Below are 16297 nucleotides of genomic sequence, written 5' to 3' on the forward strand. Positions count from 1 at the left end.
TGAATTCAAGAGTAGATTGTGGCATGAAGACAGCTTCAGCAGTACAGACGTGGATGAGAAACTGTGCTGGCACCTCTGACTGTGTGAGATTGGACATGCAGCAAGTAGAAGAAATGTTTGGTAACGCTTTTCTCCTAGTCAATCATTCCCAGAAAGACAATTGTTGTATTCGGTAACTACTCCTTGTATGTTTAGTTCTAGCCTGGGGAGCATCATTAACATCTTTTTTTCTATTCTTATAGTTGACCTTCCCTTCCATCCATAAAGTTCAACAGGAAGGAAAACAGATTTTTGATAAGTATAGTTTGAGTTACACTTTGTGAAGTGCAAAATTCAAGCTATTTTTACACTGTGACTAGGTGCATGATTCACAAAACATTTAATGAATGTTTATACAAAGAAATTTCGTTGGCCTTCAACTGAATTCCAGTCTTACTAAGCTCTAGGAATGAGAATATTTACAGAAAGCATGTTTTAAGTCCAGACTTCTAAATAATTTTTGAAAATAAATGTTGGAAGAGAAATAAAATTATGACCAACCTCAATGCATTTTTATTTTCCGAAATGAAGACAAAACCAAAGAAGCAATCTTGAATGAACATGAGAAAATAATCACGTTTGTAGCTTTTAAAATTATGAAAAGGGTAAAATCTATGGACTGAAATATTGCTCTGTGAATGACTTGTTTCATTTTCCATGTCATCCTCTTGTTCCTAACTCCAGATGTCATATACATGTCCTTCATGAATGGTGACATTCATTGGCAGTTTGATTACAAGTTGCTACTGTAAGCCATTCCCACGATGCTAGTTGCTATTCCTTAAGCTCTAGGCTGGAGAAAAGCAATACCGTCCACAAAATCAGAAATTCTCAATAGGAATGCCGTGTGAGTACCTGGCTTGGGTAATGAATCCAAGCTTCCTCTCAGACCTGCACATATGACAAATGGGTGAAGCAACGATGAAGAGAAATGAGTGCAAAGCATACCTACGAGGTGAGCAATTCCTCTTATTCCCCAGAAGTTGCCTGCAGTAGCAAAGGCCACTTGTCTAGTGTGACAAATAGGGCCTACTTCTTTTTTGTAGGTGAAAGGCTGACACGGAGATTCAAACCATAAAAAAAAATGCAAAGTAACCTTGGGTCACAGAAGGAACCTCATGACCAACATGCATACTCATTGTGACATATATTTTCCAAGAATGCAAATTCCACACAATGGACAGTAAAATAATTTTCTCTATAGTTTTGCATTATGGCAGCAATGTTTCTCTCCTTGGAACAAACATGAAATGCTCTCACATGCTCTGAAATATTGAAAAAAATCTTTGAACAGTCCCAGAAAACAAAACCCTAATGTACTGAACTTCAAGCCTTAGGATCTTTCAGACACTTGGGTCCTATTTCAGCAGGCTTCTTATGAAATTGGTTTGTCAAATACAGATGTAAGGTTAGATCAGGTGTCACTGAACCTTAGGCAGGTTTTGCTGTAGCTCAAGAGAGCTGCATTGACCCCAGCAGGCTGTTTTCCTCCTTACCCAAATCTGCCTCAGGCACAGACAGGCAAATTGCTTTCAAGCATCCTCCAATTAGGTGCAACCCTGAATACCACTTACTTGTATGGGATGTGTTTGCTTCCATTGACAAGGGCGAGGATGACATTGCCCAGCGCTGGCAATGAGAGACAGAGGCCAGAGCTTCCCTCACGGTTTTTGCTGAGTACTTTCACGCAGCTGCCCAGGTCAATTAGGTGCAAGCGGCTTCGACCTCCAGACACTGCCATAAACAAAGAAAGCAAAGAGTTAGTGTATGTCTCCAAGAGCAGCTTCCCATGAAAGCAGAAAACTCGCCAAGACTTGTGAAGAGGAAACAACACAGAAACCTTCCCTAATTCTTGTTAGCAGACACAAACTGTAGGAGTCCTGTTAACTCACTGTCAGTCTTTAATGCTTTACACTGCTGTCTACTCCAGACTTGTTTAAAAATTGCCAAGGCTTTCAGTACTCACCCTCTCCTCCAAGTTTAACTCTGTGAGAGTCACCAACATGACTATATTTTTTTAAATATAGCTTTATTAGCCTGTACCTGAGTTGGCTCTGTTTCTGTCTCTGTCACTACTGTTCCTCTGTCTGGAATACTGCAGGCTGGGAACTGCTGCTTAGTGAGCAAGGATCCTTCTCTTATTTTTCCCATCCTGAATCCTGTATCTTAAGAAGAACCTGTGGTGTCTGTGGGATGTTCAACTTTGCTTTAAGTCTACATACTTTTATATTATCCTTTCAGCTAAGAAAAAGTTTGCCATGCTGGATTGATTGTGAAGTAGATCCTCTGTTCTGAAAACAGTGTCTGTAAAACTGGCACTAGATCTTTATGGGTTTTTTTTTGTTTATTCTGTATCAACACACTACCTTTAGAGTAAGAAGATGCTACCATTGAAACATCAAGATTAATAGACATTTGCTCTCTTTAAAAACCTGTGGTTCCCTATGAATCCAGAATGGGGACTAAGCAGACTTTACAGAAGTGCTTTGAGCTCTCTACTCTTGCAAGACAATTTCCTAGCTGAGTTTTTTGCAAGCCATCTTTGAGCACTCTTCCCTATTCTCAGGAGTTAGTTTAGAAACAATATGTAGGAAAAGGCAGTTATATTTCTAGGATCTTAACTCAAAAGGTAAGAGCAGTATTCAAGGGCACAAACCTACCTTAAACAGCAGTGAAAATACTTTCACATCCGAGTTTATGCAAATAAAGTCACAGGCATTTTGACACAGCAACTCAGGTTACACATTTGGTAAAAAGAAGTATTAGCACTGAGCAGGGACATCTTTCACAAGCAAAGATGGCAATGGGAGCAACTACATGATGGGAACTTTAGAAAAGAATTTTAAGGATGTTTTATAAATGTCTTATGAATCACAAACATCCTTTTTCAATGGCCCTGCATTCAGTAGCTGTGGTACCATGCCATGGCAGACACATTGGTGCTGTAAGAGGTAGAGGGATTACATAAAAAAGTGAAGAAGACATTTGTAACACTTCTACATATTGACAAAAAGGTGATTCACAATCATATAATTTTTCAGATTCAGAAAGTGTACTATAAAAATGTATATAAATATAGAAAACATAGAGCTACTAAAGCTATATATAACTATTAACTATAACATAAAACATATTAACCTACACTGAAAAAATAAGTAAAGAGATTTCATTTTGCTAGCACTGCAAGACACAGGGCTCACTGCTTGGTCCTATTTACCTGGTGTCTTGCATGACACAAAACTTTCTATTAAAAAAAAAAAGAGTTTCTCTGAAATGCGTTATGTATAATTTTATAATTCTGTTTCAATTATACTTGATGGCTAGTTAAAAATTAATAACAATAAAACTACAAGTAGATTTTTATTATAAAAGAAAAAATGAATTAAGAGAAAAAGAGAAGATATGAAAATAAAGCAAGGAGAGGGAAAAAAAGAAAGAAAGAAGAAAGAAGAGAGAAGACGAAAGAACACTGAATACTCTTTCTGTGAAAGTGAATTATGCTATGGTATTTGAGAATAACATTCCAAAAGTGTATCCAGTATCTCTGTCATTAATTGTTAAAATACAATGACTTCTGCTGCTTTTAAGTCCTGTTAGTTCTTCAGCTACATCAGGTCTTTGGCAACGCTGGACTTCTATGTATTCTCTCACAAGGAAGTAGTATCCACACACACCACAGGCTCCTGCATTCGCCTCAGAAAGTTAGGCTTCCTTGGGGAACCAGTCAGGCATCTGCACCTCTAAACTGCTCATGGAGGACTTTTGTCTCCCCTTTAATAGTCCTTAAAAATCTTAAACTTATGAGTCCTTGAGTCCTCTAAGATTGTTACCCTCAGAAGACTGAAATTACCTTTTTTGAGTGTCTCCCAATCATTTCGTTAGAAAAACAAAGAAATGCATTTTGTTGCTATTGAAAATGACTGCAGGTGACATTACTGAATCATATATAATGAGTATTTCTGTTGCTAAGATTACCAGATATCAGGGAAACAAAAGAAAATGAAAGAAATCACTAACTTTCAAAAGCTTAGTCATACTGTTTACACATATATTCCTATTACACAGGTTGAGGAAATGCAGAATAAGATAAATTACTAGATCTTTCCTTTTAATTTAATTTACATGCTGAAGTAACATTTTTAAGATTGTAGATCCACTTGCTTGAAAATGAAGTTATTTGTTAGGCAAGTTCTCCACTAATGTGCCTGACAACTATAGAGAAAAGAAGTGAAACGCCGTAACACTTGTTTTTGTCTATGGCCACAGAGACTTTGCAGAGCTGACAGCTGAAAAATGACTGTGCCAGTTCTGCCACAATGTCATTTATTTCAATGGTGCTAGGCCTGCTTCATGACATTCCTAGTAATGAATCTAACAAGGAGGTAAGGACAGTACCAATGCCTTATTCTAACAGTAATTTTTTACCAAAATCCCACGTAAGTCAGCCCTTTAATCTCTTATCCTTCAGAAGCTGAGGTTTTGTTTTGGTTTTTTTTCTTTTCTTTCTTCCTATCCTTTTTTAATCCTGTTGCTGGAATCTATATATCTCTACTATCTTCATGGTTTTTTTCTGAGAAGTCCTTCATTACAGCAGGAGACGGTGATAATCACTAGGCGCCCTTTCTGAGCAGCTGGAATTCCCTCCTCATTCAATTATCAGCGAGATCTGACCCTGCCTGGCTTGTAAGGCCACTCAGATATGGGAACTTGAAGACAGGAGGTGGTATGGCCACTAGACAAAGATTATAACTAGAGGCAGTGGGCAAAGCATGCAATATTCTAATCCAACAGGGTTATGTCTTCTTTTTTTGAAATTATAGCCACAAGAAAACAGTATTTTCCCTTTTACTAATGGCATTTGAAAATAGTAGCAAAGGACTATGTGTACATGTACTTGCGTGCAGTAAAAAGCATTAAGTATTAAATAATTGCAATAATTATTCCCTCAAAATCAGCCATTTTATTTCTATAAACCAATCTGTTTGAGTATTCACAGTCTTCTTTTCCACTGCAGGGTGGTTAATTAATACACCTTTAGTTAACTGAGATTTCTGCCTGCCAATTCCACAGGGGTTATTACTTAAACACATGCAAGCTGTATTCCGTTTAGAGCAACTTTCTGGTTTTCTTTCTTATAAGTACAGTCAATGTAAATTTTCTTCATTCAAACATTAGATATTAATACTGCAGTGGTGATCGCCCACTACACATCACAGCTTGCAATCTACTCCTTATTACAGACAACCTATGCAGAGCCAGGAGCTGACACATATGCTGTTTCTGCAGAATTGCTTAAGCCCACAAATTTAAAGAAGCAGATGTCTCTGGTGTCTTTTGAACAAACTTTTCTTCCTGTAAAAAACTATTATTTGAAAAAAGAATTTTAACATGAAAGTTTTCTTTTTCAGCAAGGGTGCCTCATACTATACAAATCTTTTATCATTGGAACTCACTAAAAAAAACCACTCTCTGTGTATCTGTAGTCATAAACAATTTGGAAGTCTTGAAACAGAAGACAAGTATAATAAAAAAATATAAATGGTGTGAGCCAAATGAAAGCCTCAAAAAATTATAGCAATATATAAGTAGACATGGAAGTATCTTTTCCTCATGGACAAGTGGGAGATGGAAGTAAAGACACAAGTCAGTAAAAGAATCTATAACAAAGAGAGGGAGCAAGTCTACCTGAAAAGTCTGGAGCCTTTACAAAGAACTACGAGAGTCCTCTGTGCACACGTAGTTTGGCCAGCAACTAAAATAACATGTACTTCCACGAAAAGGTATAGTTTACGGATTGCCAACATCAGCTTCCCAGTTTCTGGATTGCCAACATGAACTTCCACACACACTGCCCTATTCAGGTGCTGAAGAGGAACAGTTAACATAAGGGTGGCAAGGAATTCCCGTCACCACAATATTTTAATCCATTACCTCAACACTATCTGTAAAGATAATAATAATTAAAGACAATTTGAGAAGCACCTTCATTTTTTTAGATGGAGAGGCCCACACAGTGCTGAGAATTGTCAGTATCTCCACAACAGCAATTAAACTGACAAGTGATGGTAATAATTCCCAGTGGCCTTCAATGGCCATTGGTGGGTCTTCACCTGGCACTTGAATGGTCTGCTGGTATGAATGGCCCCACCCAATGCTAAATGAAAAACTCTGCTGATTTTCACCACTACAGAATATTGTTTAAAGGCCTGGAGGAGAGAGAAAGTAGCAAGAGGACAGCTCACTTCCGCCTTTGCCGCTCTTCTCCATGCGGTACTGGTAGATATGCAGAGTGAAGAGCATGTGGGAGTTGCGGTGATCCTCCTCATCACAGTCCCGCTGGCTGCTGCGGCGTGAGGCGATGGCAGCATCCAGGAAGAAGGCAGCCTTCTCTGCCGTAGGGGCACGGAGCTCACTCTGATTCTGAAGCTGCAGTTAACACAAGGGAGAAATCATTTAGAAACTCCCACACAAGTCAACACCACCAGACGACTTACACCAGTCAACACATACTGTGGATATGCTGCCTTCTGCTGGGACCAAAAAGGAGGAGGTGCCAAAGCAATGAGACTACTGATACTGGTAGTGGCAACAACATGCCCTCCAGGAGCCCTGATGGCTAGAAGTAGGAAAAAAAGTTGTGGAAGACACGTCAATCCAAAACTCAATAGTCGGTGTAGAGTGGCAGTGGCAGGGCTACATGTTACCCTTCAGAATGTGTTAGAAGGGAGCAGTCCACAGATAAATGGTCCCAGACAAATCTGGGAAATAATAGGACTGAAAATTGTGCTTAGTCTCTTGGCATACGGGGAGCAGCACAGAAGAGAAGCCCTTTCCTTACCCCTTCTTACCAAAAACTTATGCACCTGCTAATAAGCCAGGGCAATCCATTAAATGGAACAAGGCAGGTAATGTACATACATTCATATTTGCTGGACCTCAATCCCAGTCACCAGCCTGCTCTTAACTCCCCAAAGTGACAGACAGCTTAGGAGGGCAGATATTATTAACCCTCCCATAACATTAGGAATGCATGCATGTTTCATGTCACCTAAGATTAGTTTGTCTGTGAAGGGACACGTGACTGCGCAATCTGATAGCATTAGTTTCGGCAGTACGCAGAGCTGACCCACAGCCCATAGGATAAGCTTGTTTTGTCTGGTGTAAAAACAGCAAGGAACTCCCTTTCTTGGGGGTTGTTCCCCTGCTATATAATATAGCTAGAAGTAAAATTCTCCTAAAAACAGTACTTCTGTCTTCTCTTTGTGACAATTAATCAGCCCGAGGATGGACAAAGCTGAGGCTGTGTGTGGGATGGGGTGACACAGTTGAAGGCTAAGCACTCTCAAGAAAGAGGGAGAGGGGCAGGAAGGAGTTAACAAGGCAAGCAGAAGGCAGGCCAGTCTGTGGGCTGATCTCACTAATGTAAGCAACAATGTGCATACTTGGAAAGGTCCAGTGACAGACAGTATGACATATGGTGATCATTCATTTGCTATATACACTGCTGATTCTGCATATCTGTATGGCTATAATATAATAACCTCCCTTCATTTGAGGATTTTGAGAATTCAGGTGTAGGACGTATGACTCGAGAATGTCGTTGTGTCTTTTAAGAACACATAAAAAGGCTTTTTTCCATTGCAATTTAACTCAGTATTTTACACTGCAGAGATACATAGATGTCTCATGGAGATACTTCTTCACTGACCTAAAATAATTCATTTTGTATATAGCTGTTCTGTCTGTATCTATACGAAAATAAGCCACAATAATGGGATATTTATTGTTATTGCTATTGTGCTAAATACCTTGGTAAAGAATTAAGCTCTAAGGAGATGGTACATGTCACACGGTTATGTAACACAAGTAATGTATATATGCTAATTCAGATCTTAACTGACCCATCTACCACCCCAATGGGAACTGTGAAGACTCAAGTCTCTCATCTCATATTCACTAGACTGCACCCATTAGTGGATACCAGAGGGTGAGATCTCTTGAGGTAGTGTAAGTATTTCATAAAACACTAAAGTCAGGAGTTAAGAGAGAAAGAGAACCCTAACTGTTATTTAAAATCAAGATACAACTTTGTAGTCCTTAGGTAGAATGGAAAACAATGAAAAATATGACCTAAGTATGCCTAAAAAGCTTAAACCATAAAGAGATGAGACACAAAATTTATTACTTGTTTTTTTAAAATCTCACAGTTCATGACTTGTGTAGATTGAATAATGATCTCTAGATGCTTGGAGTTGGATATAGCGTAGATGACCCTGTGGGTCTGTTCCCTCCTCCCTCCCCTCCCCATCCTTGGATAGGCAGGGCTCTGCAGGTTCTCGATGGAATCAGCCTTTGCCTTTCATGTTGAAAGAACATATTCAAGCTCTATCATGCTTGTTTGCTCCCTCTTCATCTACTCATACAGAAAGCATATCTACGCCCTCACAGACAGCAAAATGAAAGAATAGACCTTTTTTTCCCTCAAAGCAAGTGGGGCAAAAAGATAGGGCTGCTGAGAATTTCTCATGGTTATCCAGAAATACATGAGCCAGTTACTCATTCCTGCTAAACCTCTGAACCTGAGAAGAGTTTTTCTTGACTTGCCCAGCTCAGGAATTTACTTCTTGGCAGCAATTAATAAGTAGTGATTAATGTTTCCTGCAACATTGCTAATGCAAATGCTATAAATAATATAGTTTATAAAGAAATAAACAGCCATATTAATGGCCTACAGCTATTTGTGCAGTACTGTAAATATTTTAGCTTGTTGTTTTACAAAAGAGAGATCACACTTTTTTTTTTTTAAGAATGAGGTGAATTTTTGTTTGCACTGAATGTTTTCAAATTTTATTGCAAACACAAGCCCCTGCTCAATATCAGTTATACCAGAGGTACAAATATTTAGGCCAGGAGAGCAGATGGCCCTGCAGCTGCAGGTCATAAAGTTCTTGCATGTTTTAAAGTAAACACTTTCAAGTCTATAAACTTAATGCTCTGGGTAGTTTTTGAATTTGAACCACCTCAATAGCTAAAGAAAAAAAAAAGTCATGTTGCTTGTTTCAATGTAAAATGAACTTTGGATTCACCTGCATGCCACAAATAGGGTCTTCACAAAGGTAGACACCTGGGGACTGGCCATCTTGCAGGCTGCCTGTAGCCACTTCTGACAACAGGTCTCTCAGATTTTCTTCTTTTCCCCACACTTCCACTGCAGAAATTCGGACTGAGAAGCGGGCTCCTGTCTTCTCCTTCCGTTCATTAATCAACTTGAAGAGCCATGAGATGGCACAAGGAATTATGCCAAGGTTTTGCATGGAATCATCCTTCCCAATCATGGTGTATGACTTTCCTGTTAGGAACAGGGGGATGAAGAAAATAAAACATTATTCCCAGAACCTTCACAGCCTTCTGCCAAGAGAGATTATCCTGCACAACCTCCTGAAAACAACTTCACTACAAAAGCACAGCCGGCAAAGGGAAAAGACAGGCAGGCAGACAAATTAGTACATGGAGAATGAAGATGAAATCTTGAGCTGCTTTCAAAAATCATTACCATGTGCATTCCCCTGATGTGTCCCATTCCCCAGGCAAGATGCTGCAGGACCCTACCATGCAACACTGATGCAACACTGCAGCCTCTGATAGGTGTGGGTGAATTGTGGAGAGCAGGAGTGCCATGGTCTCTAAAAATCCCTACTTTAGATATTGTAAGTGTAGTATTCTTTCAATACCATTTTACTTCAAAGCACTATATTACATTTCATATGCTGGGGGTGGGATTGACATAAACTTAGTCCCAGAATCATCATATAAAGATGTAACTTTATACAGAAAAGGAAAAAAAAACAGGTATATGTGATCATTTGGTGCAGAAGTGGGTCCACAACAAAAACTGTTTCATCTGGGTCAAAACCACCCTCATTTGGTGTTATTTGACTCTGCAGTTATAGCTTTGGCTTGTCTTTGTTGTAAAAGTTTGCTATTTAAGAACAGACATAGAGAGTACGATCTTATACCGCTTTAGGGGTCACTACATATAATGCTTTTAGATAAGTTTTCTAAAGCTCCTAAATTTATAAGCCAAATGATAAAGGTATACATCCTTTCAGGCAACTACTCCTGGCTTCTTCACCTTGTTTCATTTCTTATGTTGAATCCACGCGGAATGCACATGTCTGTGTCAAGGTCTGGTCTATCAATAGTTTGTGGAATGGTGGTGGTGCAGTTAACAATGCAACTGCAGAGACTCAACTCGTACTCCAGCAAAGCCCTAGCTAGGATACCTCTCTAAAGGACATGTAGCACTTGTGAAACACTGTTATCTGATGGTTTCCTTTTCCATCTCACTTGTCATCTTGTGTTTGGCAAGTCAAAGGGGGTTAAATATCTAAGAGCTCATCCTACTCTTGCTCCTGCCTGGTTCAGAGGGGCTTTGTGGTGTAGCTGAACCACTGATGTGCTACATTCATTGTACCAGGGCTGGTGGCATTGCAACATTCAGTAGTCTCCAGTTTTTGTTGCCTATAATTTGGCATAATTGTGGCCTGATACAGCTTGATCTTCCCTACAACCTGAAAAACTGAATTATCCTTTAAAGTTATATGTATATGACTGTGTTTCTTTGAGACAGTAAATAATGATCATTGCACGCAGACAATAAAACCCTCTTCATTCAAGAGACAGTACTTTCAAAACACAACTAGATAGGCATGAGCAAAACATATGATTACTCTTGAAATCCAATTATTTCAAAAGAATAGTGTGTTAATGATGACAATTCTCCTTTTTATTTTCCTTCCATGAATACCTGAAATTCTGTTGAAGTGTTTGCAAAGTGTTAGTTTTGATCCATTGGTAACATTCAGTTAATCATTAGAATAAGACTTGTTGGAGACACTGCAGGAAGAGGTTAGTAATGAGTGAACTGTTTAATTAGGGAATAGAATATAAATCAAACTATTTGAGTGTCCAGTCACAACACTTGAATAGTGTCATCACAAACATCAAGTATTTAAGTGAATACTAACAGCCTTTACACAGCTTGATAAAAGTGGTATTTTGGTAAACCATCTCCAATACCAAGCACATTTGTAAAACTGTAAATCACTGTTGGATCATTTGTTAACAATTGTCCAATATTTATACAATATTCAAAGATGTGTAAGCAAGAAATGAAAGTGTAGTACAGATCATGCACAGTGTACTACTTTCAAATACAATTAATATACACAGACAAATGAAAGTTTCTTTTCCCTGATATAATATACTAGCAATCTTGGGTTATTCATTTTGCTGCTTAAGTAGGGAAATTTAACAATACCAACCAAGCTTGGCATGACCAAAGCAGAACACGCAGCCATCTGCCCCATTGACCACAGACTGGATCACCTCAGCCACAGTCCCAGCACATACTTCAGCCTGTCACAGGTATTTAAAAAAGAAAAAAGAAAAGAAAAGAAAAAAAAAGAAATAAACAAAAAAAGAAAAATAAAAGAAAAGCATTAATAAGGAAAATCGCTATTTTCACTGGAAAATGGTAGTAATGTCATCCATGCTCCAGTTAGCATGTTGAAGTATCAAAAAGCCTAATCCTGCTTGTCTCATTCCTGTGACCTGTGCTGTCCATGGGAATGACATTACTTGTGTAAGCACATGAAGCAGGACTTTTGTTCTGTGTCAAGTTTCATTCGCTGAACCATCAACATTCTTTGTGGGGTTAAAAAAAATGCACTTATTGTAAGAGGATGTGGTCGGCCTGTTAGAACCGCCTATTTAGGGGATTTTAAAATACAGTTTTGATTAAAAATCAATCCAATACTGAGGAATTTTTACAGGCTCTATTATTTACCAAATTTTGGATTGAGTTCAATGACACTAGCATGTTGGTAAAGAATATCGGGGAAAAAACAGCCTCTTTGGTACTAGCTGGGTGACTCTACATCATTATGAGTCTTCTCGGCATTTTGCAGCAGTAGACTCCATTCTGAAGACTGTAACAGTATTTTAAGAAGTACAACCCTGAAATTTACCCTGAGCATTCTTGGATTTAAGGTTCAAGAAGGCTGAATGGTTTCCAGTGCTTCTGCAGCAACTGCCTATCAATAGTGGATGAAACTAAATCAGAATTCACAGTTTAGGCCCTGATGGGAAGCACTTCGCATTTGATAATAAATCACATAAATTCACCTAGTTCAGGCTATTTCTAAACTACCTCTACAATATAAAATAAAATGGGACAAGTAAGGGACTGTTCACACACCAGCCCCTTGGACTGCATCGAGACATTAGTCTGGGAAGTGCTTGCTGCTGGGACCAGAACCAGGTGAGGGACTGGCCTAATGACAGTTATGTGACAGTACTTTAGCTGGTCCTGTGTCCTAGTTCTGTTTAGTTTATGAGTACAGAAATAGCCTTACAGGGTGGTTTTCTAATTATACTTTACAATGCTACTTTACTTTTCTGCTGTCCCCATGACATTTGGGTAACATAGTTCCTCAAACCAAAGAAGTCTAATAAAAAGAAGAAATCTGCATATATACACATGAATAAAGATTTGTAGATTAAAATCCCCAGCTTCTTATTGTAAACTGTACAATAGAACACCGTAAAAATAACCCTTGACCCCTTAATGAATAGAGGACTGTATTAGAGAACTGCAGCTCTGATCAGATCTCTGTATGCACCAAATAATAAGATTTTATAATATGCCTGTTGATATTACGAATTTTCCTACAAGGCACCATTTAGCACATTTATTGCGTGTATAATTTTAGGACAAATTATTTAAAGTAAAGAATAAAGAAAACACACAATTATTGAGTTAAAATTTAATAAACTGATTTCATTATTGATAATGATGGCATACCAAATTCAGCCCTGAAGGTATTACTGCTGCAGCAGAAATGAATTTGGCTTTGGTGGACACTACTATTTCGATAACTATTCGGATCATACATTGCCTACCTGTGATGCATCTTGGGGGAAAACTGCATCAAAAGCAAACATCTTGGGTGGAACCTGGTTTCCCCTTTTCTGGAAAGCATTCTGACCTCCGCAGGCCAACGGGTCATAGAGTGTGATTTGCTTCTTACGAGGGTCAACTTTTAAGAAAGAGCTGGATTCAGATGTGTCTCTGGCAAGTGTGGAAGAAATGCGCACCATGACTTTGACCTGTCAGCAAACACACAAATAGACAAGCACATTTCATTAGTCTGTTGCCTGCTCCAGACTGGTATATTGAACAAATTTTCCAATTACACTCAACCAATTCATACTTGCTTGTTGTAGCTGGTGTCTCAGTTAGTGAACACACAGGAATTATGAGGCAGAATTTGTCCTAAAATACAGAGTAAATAAAGCCAGAACTCATCTCCAGCTACTTGTGTATTTAGAATGATGATGTACATCATGGTGTTTTAGTGTCAGTGTTACTCAAGTACAACGATGAGGTATTACATCACCTTGTCTTAGTCTCAATATAAATTGAAAATTAACCACACCCTAGTGGCCCAATTAAGAAAGCTGAAAGGTAATCTAGACTGCTAAGCTATTAGAACAGCTGCAGTTTCTACAAAAAGTCTGATCAATAAAAGCACCTAAAAGATCTGTAATTTACAATTACCTTTACAATTTTAATACAAAAGCAAAGATGAAGTGCTCGGTTCTAAGTGTCATCATCAAAGAGTTGTGAAAAGAGTCCTGTTTTAATGGTCAGATTTTGAAATTATTGTCAAGGGAGTGGATGTAATAAGTGCTAAAAGATTTGTTAAAACATGTTAGTTCACAATTCATTAAATAGCTACATAATAAAATGTTATTCCTGAGACAAAAATAAATCTTCATAGATTTAATGAGGTTACGCCGCATCCTTAGCCCAGTTTGTAAGCAATTTAGATGTAAGGAAAACAGGACAATCAGTCTGGCTTTGGTTCTCCCCACAAATTCACCACCTGCAGACATGTAAGCTCCCGAACTTTACAGGGCAAACATCACCGCTCTCTCTCTACCAGCTCTGTCCTAGACCAGACTGACTTTCATAGCAACTAGACAGAATTTTATCTTAATGCTCCTTAATCATATGTCACTTGCATCAAACCCACCCACACTTGACATGTGAGTGACCACAAAGGGTCCACCTCAGCACAGGGTGACAGCACATCTGCTTTTGGAATGGCAAATGCCTTCTGGGAAGAGGTTGTGGCCCTAGAAGTTAGGCTGCAGTTCCTGTTGGTCTCACAAGGGCAGTGCTCTTTTATGGAGATCTCATTTCATGCTGACCTAAGATCATCCCGCATGCAAATAAATCAACTGCCTTGAAAGGTAAAATCTGGGCAAACTCATTTTTGATACCTCTCCTTTGAAGACAACAGAATGAAATCAGAGATTAATTGTAATTATTCAGTATTTCTGGTATATCTTCTCTATATGTCAATGAGACAAATCAGTAATTTGACTCCATGTATTTTAACCCGGGAAAACAAGTTGTCATGAAATGGTGAAATGGTTGCAAATCTGCCCATGTGACTCCAATTTTACACAATCAGCTGAGGGAAAGAGGAAGATACTACTTTGTGTGGTGTGAATGTGTTCTCCTCAACTGCTCAGCTGAGCCGCCTATGAAACCTAACCTCTAACTGAAAAAAACCACTTCTGATGTCTTGCCAAAGGCATTCTTCTAAACCCAACCCTAAGCAGAGCTGAGTTCTACTGAGGACAAAGGCAGCCAACAACCCTGGTCATTCCACATGAAATGGGCGAGGTCTGAATGTTTATTTCAGCCCTAGGTCTCTTGGAAGCTCAGAAGGGAGGCACTGGTCAAGTTAGCAGGAAAGGGAGTACAGCTGTAAATCCTAGAGCATCAAGAAAACAAAGGACAGTATCAGTCGGGCTGTTTTCCTATTTTCAACTTTGTGTGCCTTTGGCTTTTTTCTACTGTGTCCCACATTTCTAAACAGATACCAATATAAAGAGCATTAGACTGATCTGCTGGAAAAAAAACATAAACGTCATATTCTTCAACCATGTTAAATAAAATACTTGCTCTGCTTAAGAAAATTCTTTCCCTTTAAGTTTATGTGTATTTTTAGCTGCTGTGAGTCCATGTACTTCTAATCCTTTATCCCCCTGTGCAAAAGAGAGCTAACTGGGCTAAGTCTTTTGGGGAGTTGGAGAATAGACAGCGTGTAAAATTTAGCAAGCCTTCATATACAGGCAGTCTAAGAGTTCTTTCTGGCCTCAAACAGTTTTAACTGCAGCTATACCCATTATGTTATGGTATAATATCACTAGCTTGGATCCAGATTTAAACCTTTTCACACAAAGTCAGATTAATACCTGCCACTTCTTACTGAAGTGATACCGTGAATCCCCCTAACTTTCAACAGCTTCCAATGGGTTCCTCTTTCCCTGGAATAAAAGACCAACTTAACTGAAATCCTAAAAATTTACTAGCATCAGATAAACTGAATGAATCACTATAAAAAAGAAGAGCTCAACTCTGAAGTCCCAGGAGCTGTCTAACAGCATACATTCTCTGACCATTTGGCTCCTCAACTCTGGCAAATATAAACATTTCTCAAGAAAAATACTTCTATTGCCATGAACCTTTCAATGTCCTGTGCATTGCGGATTTTTGTTTTGAGACCTAATGGTTCATGTAGTCATAGAATCACATAAATTGGAAAACACCCATAAGATCATCAGGTTCAACTATTAACCAATGACTGACAAGTCCACCACTATACCATGTCCCTAAGTGCCACCTCTACATGGAATCCTAGAATAATTTAGGTTGAAAAAGACCATGTTCATGTGTGCTAGGGCAGAGGAATATCCTATTGATTACATGTGGGTATCCTCATATCTGGACCACTTCTTACTCATCATGAAGATGTCTGTGCACCTTGGCACACCATATCATGGGTAATTTGGCTCACCTCCATTCAGAGCAGCCTGTTGGAGCTGTCTCCATCTGAGTCAGTTGTCTGAGCCCTTCATAGGCAATAGAGAGAAACAGGCATTTCTAGCACATAATTAGAATGTTCTGTTTTATAACAGATGAGAAGAGCTGCACTGCACAAATGCTTCTTGATTTCTCTACAGCACCACAGGCATCTTAAATGTTTACCTGAGATGCAGGTCCCTACATCCTAGGCTGCCTAAAGTTACTCTTCTTGCTGTAAGAAAAAAAAAATGCTCTTCTTGGACCAAATTCAGCAGCAGACACACACACACAAATCTGTGTGACAGTCTCTAGAAA

At 38.8% G+C, this 16297-nt stretch overlaps 1 protein-coding gene across 1 annotated transcript in view; it reads right to left on the bottom strand.

The window, feature by feature from the left end:
- The window catches only part of KIF26B (kinesin family member 26B), a 284115-nt gene that overhangs the window by 50488 nt on the left and 217330 nt on the right, over nt 1–16297 (bottom strand). Inside the window, exons 6-10 of the mRNA XM_027683763.1 lie at nt 13003–13209; nt 11364–11457; nt 9126–9388; nt 6282–6465; nt 1614–1773 (exon numbers count right to left, since the gene is read on the bottom strand). Coding sequence (XP_027539564.1) covers nt 1614–1773; nt 6282–6465; nt 9126–9388; nt 11364–11457; nt 13003–13209 — 908 coding nt within the window. The remainder of the gene's footprint in view (nt 1–1613; nt 1774–6281; nt 6466–9125; nt 9389–11363; nt 11458–13002; nt 13210–16297) is intronic.

The sequence above is a fragment of the Neopelma chrysocephalum genome, unplaced genomic scaffold (genome assembly GCF_003984885.1).
Source record: "Neopelma chrysocephalum unplaced genomic scaffold, ASM398488v2 Primary Assembly neopelma1_23, whole genome shotgun sequence".
Taxonomy (NCBI): Eukaryota; Metazoa; Chordata; class Aves; order Passeriformes; family Pipridae; genus Neopelma; species Neopelma chrysocephalum.